The sequence below is a fragment of the Neophocaena asiaeorientalis genome, unplaced genomic scaffold (genome assembly GCF_003031525.2).
Source record: "Neophocaena asiaeorientalis asiaeorientalis breed wild unplaced genomic scaffold, Neophocaena_asiaeorientalis_V1.1 scaffold353, whole genome shotgun sequence".
NCBI lineage: Eukaryota > Metazoa > Chordata > Mammalia > Artiodactyla > Phocoenidae > Neophocaena > Neophocaena asiaeorientalis.
In genome coordinates this window covers 718,393-725,407 of record NW_020175261.1, presented here as the reverse complement: position 1 = coordinate 725,407, position 7,015 = coordinate 718,393, and the positions used below count along the sequence as shown (strand labels likewise).

General features: G+C 32.0%; 2 protein-coding genes across 2 annotated transcripts in view; both read left to right on the top strand.

Moving 5' to 3' along the window:
- FSBP (fibrinogen silencer binding protein) overlaps positions 1–800 on the top strand; it is a 4,957-nt gene extending 4,157 nt beyond the window's left edge. Inside the window, exon 2 of the mRNA XM_024765418.1 lies at positions 196–800. Within this exon, the coding sequence (XP_024621186.1) occupies positions 196–721 (526 nt within the window). The 3' untranslated portion in view covers positions 722–800. The remainder of the gene's footprint in view (positions 1–195) is intronic.
- The window catches only part of RAD54B (RAD54 homolog B), a 97,102-nt gene that overhangs the window by 43,885 nt on the left and 46,202 nt on the right, over positions 1–7,015 (top strand). The window lies entirely within an intron of this gene.

The window sequence follows — 7,015 nt, the reverse complement described above, 5'->3', positions numbered from 1 at the left end:
TATATATATATATATAAAATTAAAATCCCAACCATAGTCACTTTAATTTATTATTGCAAGGGTTAAAAATATTTTTTGTTTCATAGTTTTCTTTATAGCTTGATAATTTAATGTATATTAAATATGAAATTATGCTTTAAAATGCTCTTATATTCATTTGATTTACATTTTATAATGCTTTTTTGTGTGCTGTAGTGCAAACTTGGATGAGGAAGCACAGGCTGGTACAAGTTCACTACAGGTAATGTTGGACCACCATCCAGTTGCTATTACAGTGGAGGTGAAGCAAGAAGAAGACATTAAGCCCCCTCCTCCACTGGTTTTAAATTCTCAACAGAGTGATACTTTAGAGCAAAGAGAAGAACATGAATTAGTACATGTTATGGAAAGATCTTTGTCACCGTCACTTTCCTCTGTTGATATGAGAATGACATCGTCTCCATCTTCTATCCCAAGGAGAGATGATTTTTTTCGGCATGAAAGTGGAGAAAATTTTAGGTCACAGTTAGGGTATGATCCTCAGATTCTGCAAATGCTGAAAGAGGAGCATCAGATAATTTTAGAAAATCAAAAAAATTTTGGATTATATGTTCAGGAGAAGAGGGATGGATTGAAAAGAAGGCAGCAGCTAGAGGAAGAGCTGCTAAGAGCAAAAATTGAAGTGGAGAAGCTGAAAGCAATTCGCTTACGGCATGATCTATCTGAATATAATAGTCTCTAAGATTTTTTTTGCAGTCTTGCAATTTGATAATTTTAATTTTGGCCAAATTACTTTCATTTGGGAATATCCTGAAGCAGAGTACATATTCTTTTTTTTTTTTGGCCACGCCGCACGGCATGTTATGATCTTAGTTCCCTGACCAGGGGTCGAACCCACACCCCCTGCAGTGGAAGCACAGAGTCTTAACCACTGGACCACCGGGGAAGTCCCAGAGTACATATTCTTAAAAAATATTGCTAATCTCTATTATGAAAAAGGCTTTTTTGACATGATTTTCTAATTATTTAATTTTCCTTTGATATATATTAAAACGCTGATTGGTATGGTTATAAATTTTTTTGTCTTCCTCTAATTTTTTTCCTAAGATGTTTTAATTGTTGGCCTTACAAAAGATGTTTTATTTTGGTTATTAACATATATATAAATAACATATATAAATACATAAGTATTCTTTCAAAGTTCTGAATCTTCAGCATTTTTAATTAGCACTTTGAAAGCTGTGTGTAGTTCAAAGTTTTTAAGTCAATCTAATTTAGAAGCAATACTAGCCTAATAGAAGCTTGTCTGTATGACATTGATTTTTATGCTTTCATTCTTTGACGGAGTAAGTCCTAGGATTTTAGGGATGGAAGGTATTTGGAGAACACTTTTTCCCACCTCAGTTTTGAGGTAATGAAACCGAGGTCCAGGGAGAACTCAATGATTTACTTGATGTAACAAAGCTCTTTATGGCAGAGCAATGACCAGCACTCAGTTTTTGTTTCTCTGTAATTTTTTTCCCCCTGCCATTCCACAGAAGTAAAAATCCACAAAAATATCCTACATGTTAAAAAATTAGAAACATTTATTTCATTAAAATTGCTTTTAAAAATTGGTGGGTTATGAAATCAGGGGAATTGTGTCAATTACCCCCTTCCTCCTCCTCCTTTTTTTGTCCAGCAAAATAAGATATTCTATTGGAGCTGTTATATATTTTGACTACAAGATTTAATACGTCAATTCATTTGCAATGTCTTAGTATGAAAAAGATTTCTTTCACAGTAAAATCACAGTAAAAACTTTAATGAACAAAATTAAAATTTTATTTAGAATAAAAATAGCAAAAATTATATGTTTATAATTTATGATATCTATAGTCTTTTATGTTTTTGTAAATATTGCTATTTTAGTATTTGTGGAAATAAAACCTTGATTCTTAAAGCACACATAGACATTTATGTTAAATCTTTAATATGTTTATTACTTAAGGATTTCTATTTTTGCTGGAACTGTGTTGAGGAAGGATATTCAAGCCAAGCTTTAGAATGGGGTAGGTAGGATTTCAGCCGTATTGGGGAGAAAGGATGTTTATGCTAGAGTGAGCAGCATGAAAAAGGCATAGAGAATGAGAAAAAGTGGGTCAGAGTGTATAAGCACAAATACAGTGCTAAGCCAGGTGATGTTTAAGTGATTTTAAGTGAGCATAGGGCCAATTAGGGCTGTGATAATCTGGACAAGGACATAGACCTTGACTAACTGGTGTAGCTACCCTTGAGCTCCAGCAGAATTTTTACATGCAGAAATGAGCCAGAAATCTGCATTTTTATGAGAAATTTTTATTTGTAAAACATTTGCAAATCATTAAAATTATTTAAAATAATAAATAGACGAAACGTGAATGGGCCTCATTCAGCCAGTGGGCTTTCGGCTCATGGCCTGTGGTGTAGAGCAGTGGTTCACCAAGAGTAGACCCTGACCAGCAGCATCAGCATCTCTTGAGAACTTGTGAGATGTGTAAATCCATTCCTTTCGGATCAGCAACTTGAGGGGTAGAGTACAGCAATCTGTTTTAGTAAGTTCTCTAGAGAGATTCTGATGCAAGTGAAAAAACCACTCAAAGAACCACTGGAATAGAGTATTTTGAAACCTAACATGGTGCCTAAATCATATTAGATTTTCAGAAATTTTTGTCGAAGAGTGGGTGAAGGTAAATTGAGGGATATCAATTTGGAAGTTGGAAGCTGGTTGGTGCCACATTATGGATTACATTAAATGCTGTTTTTAAGGAATCGAATGTGAATATATAATGGCAAGCCATGGAAGGCTTTTGACTAGGGACATATGACTAGAGCGCTGACTTAATGTCATAATAGCAGCATTTCAGGGTGGGTATTGTAGTGAGGGGAAATTAAATCTGAAATTTAGACTATGGCTATAGGAATAGAAAGAATAAAAATAAAACGGACTCTTACAGTACCGTTTTAGCTTGTTGACCGCTTAATTTCATTGGCGTTTTGTATCTGCTGTTAGAGTTAAATATTTTATTATAAAAATGCCTTGAATGTATGATATATCCTTTTGACAATTTCATCTTTAATCTGTGCTTTGACTTTTCTTTCAGTCTAATGAATCTTATAATTCTTATTTGAGGTAATGTTTTTACAATATTATTCCAATAAATCTTTAAGGTAGTAAGCTTTAACTTTTTGAAATGATTGAAAGCAAATTACCATACAAAATGTAATTCATGTTATAATCTTAGCATGGTACTACTCAGAATTGTTAATGAAAGTTCAATTTGAATGCTGACTTTGTACAGCTAAATCAGTTTTCCAGGTGTGTTCTGTGGAACATTAATTCTGTGAAATGTTTTTAGCCAAGTTATGTGTTCAAAAAAGTGCAATATACATCTTTTTTGGTGGTTAGATTCTAATATAAGTGTGGAAGCTAAAAATGTATACTATATAAAATTGCCCTTGAAAATTTTTTTGCTGCCCAGAAAACAGTGTAAACATAGTCTGCTACAGTCTATTTTTCTCCAGCAGTGTTCAAGATTGTTGTTTCGTTGCTTATGTCATGTGACAGACTTGTTAGCATGTAGGGACTGAGTAGAATAAAAACCTTATTTTACATATTTTTAAACAACAGAATTACACTTATTGCAGTGAGTTTACTGCAGCAGTTTTTCTGAGTCAATCTTGTTTAATTTTAATCTGCAAAAATTAAAGTGAATGTGGTTCTGCTCCATTTTCATTGCTCCATCTCCCCACCTATGCAATTATAATTAGCATAGTATAGTTTATGGGAATTTCTGTGTAAAGAAGACTTGTTTGATGACTGAACTCTTTTTAGAGGCTGTTTATTATTACCTTGCAGAGTATCTTAGGGAAATTAAGAGCTAAAGCTTTTTTCTTTTTCTTTCTATATTGAGACTTTTTTGAGTTTTTGACTACTTACCAACTTACATTAGCAGTTTTTGCTGAGGACAAGTTTCACTAAGGGGAATATATAAGGGCAAATTCTATTAGTACCAATGGAATACAATTGAAGCCACCAGACATCCTACTATAGAGAGCTGTTTGGGGCCGTGAGTTTACTTACGAAATGTAATGCTGGAAAAACATAGGAAAGAGTGTTTTTATTTTTAAAATGTAGACTTGGTTCTGTAGAAATACTATTTCATCCAACATATTAGAAATTTAGATAGTGCCTAGTTATTCTTGCCACCTTCTTGTCTTTTCTTATCCATTTGAACTTAAATGGATGTTTGTTTTTTTACAAGTTATGATTTTATAAACCTAGGTATGATTTATAGTGGCATTCTGAAAAAGTTAATGAAGCTCTTTCATTTCTAACAAATGCCAGATTTCTTAAAATATTCAAATTAAATATTTTCCTTTTTTGTATAATGCGACATCAACTTGGTGTTATTCTATTTTTGAAAGATTCACTCTACCCTTGCCTCTTTACTTACATGAAAATGTTTGAAATATGAATTATTTTCCATGTGCCTTCTTTTAGAGTAATGTCAAGTTTTAAATAGATATGTTTAAATAATTAAGTGTGGTAAATTGTAATTAATATATACTGTAGATGATAGTGGTTAAATGCATTGTTAATACATGTTCTTTTAAATACATGGTAATACATTGTACTGATTTGTGTACTCTTTGTGTGTGCCATGAAACAAAGAATTCAGTACTATAGAGGTAAATTTTTTTGATGAGGCATAATTGAAATACATTTCTTTAGGTGATATAATAGATGCCAAATGTACCATGTCTAAATTTCATAATATATTTATTTTTTTGAAATGTTAAGATTCACAAATTCTCAAAATCAATTAAATATTTGATGGTGACTTTGATTATAAATAGTTAAAAATAATTAGATGAAATATGGTTGCAGTACTTAACAAATACAAAAGAGTAAATTCTTAAAATATGCAACCTAATTAAACATTAGCAGTCATGCTAGATCTTGTATATAATTTTGAGAAATTTGTTCTGTATTTTTAAATGTATCTTCTTAAAGTTGTTTCATTAAAAGTAGCAGCTATAATGTGAATTTATATAATTTATTTTTAGTTTCCACTTCCTTTGTAAATAGTAGAAAGCAAAGTAAATAAATAAATAAAAATACCACCCAAGTTAGCCCAAACAATTTAAACTAAAATGGATGTATCATTAGACTTACACTTTGTTAGTAGATCTTTCATGAGTGTGAATTCACCTCTGTTACAAAGATTAAGAAATCCTTCAAATGTATAGAAATGAAAAAATTTATAGTAAGCATTCATATGCCTACCACCTACATTCTACAATTAATGTTTTGCCGTATTTGCTTTATCACATGTTTGTCTGTCTATCCATCCATACTTTTTTTTTAAGAAAACTTATTTTAAAACAAGTTGCAGAATTAGAATACTTTACCCATAAACACTTCAGCATGAGTATTATGAACTGGAGTTCAATATTTATTTGTGTGTGTATGATTTTTTAGGTAAGATTTACAAACAGTGAAATGCACAAATCTTAAATGCACCATTTGATGAGTTTTGACAAATGACTACACCTGTGTAGCTTAAACCCCCATCAAGATTTTAAAAGTTATCACCCCAGAAAGTTCTCTCCTGCCCCTTCCTAACCAATACCCTGGTACCTCAGGCAACCACTGTTTTTAAAAAAACACTAATTTCTAAAAAAACAGATAAGTTTTGCTTGTTCTATGACACAGTATAATTGAGATCATATATAGTGTAGATCCTTTGTTTCTGTTTTTTTCACCCGTCTTAATGTTTTTAATATTCATCCATCCTCTAATCAGTAGTTCATTGTTTTTTGTGGCTGAGTAGTATCCATTTTATAAATATACCACAGTTTGTTTATCCATTATCTTTTGACGGACTTCTGGGCTATTTCCGGATTTTGGCTATTATGTATATTATTGTATAAATGTGTTATGGACTTAATGCTGGATTAAGGAAGATATATGTTTAACTTTTTAAGAAACTGCCAGACCTTTTCTCAAAGTGATTGTACCATTTTACACTTCCCTCCATAGTGTATGGATTACTATTTTTTTAAATAAAGCTTTGCGTGTTCATTGATTGGAATGTCAGAATTGAAATTGATGAATAACTTTTTTTGATATTTAAATGAATTTAAAATGCTGGGCAGATAGTTTAGATATCTGGGAATATTATAGTTTTACTGATTTTTTTTCTATTTTAGCACTTATTGCATATATGCTTTGACATGAAGTACTGAGAAATATGATAAAATGTATATATAGTCCCTGCCATGCTCATGAAGTATCATTCTGAAATGATCTTTAATGCAAAGAAATAACTTCTAGGTTTATTTTGTACGTTATGATACTTGTACTTAGTTGACCTTCATTCTGTTTTGTTAAAGAAAACTATGGATGATTAGCAGTTTGAAGTAATTTGTATATTAATGTTTGTATATTCTTTAGTGTAATAAAAACTATATGTTTTAAATCTTATATTTATATTGCAGTTATATGTTAATGCATATTAAAAGTTCTGGTAGCTTTTGGTAATTTTGAAACTCAAAAAATACAGTCTGCAAGAGTATTTACATTTTTTATTGAATTTGATGATATATGAGATTTTAAATTTTATTTGCTCCGTTGAAAACAGTGTGTGTATTTAGAATTGTTAAAAAAAAAAGAATATTAAAGGCTTGGGTTTATGGAATGTATAATTAAACCATGCAACCCTAGAGTTACTATGCTTAGGACTCATTCATTAAGATGATAATGTCCGGGCTTCCCGGGTGGCACAGTGGTTGAGGGTCCGCCTGCCGATGCAGGGGACACGGGTTCGTGCCCCGGTCCGGGAGGATCCCACATGCTGCAGAAAGGCTGGGCCCGTGAGCCATGGCCGCTGAGCCTGCCTGTCTGGAGCCTGTGCTCCGCAACGGGAGAGGCCACAGCAGTGAGAGAGGTCTGTGTACCGCAAAAAAAAAAAAAAAAAAAAAAAAAAAAAAAAAATTTCCCCTATTAAAATTA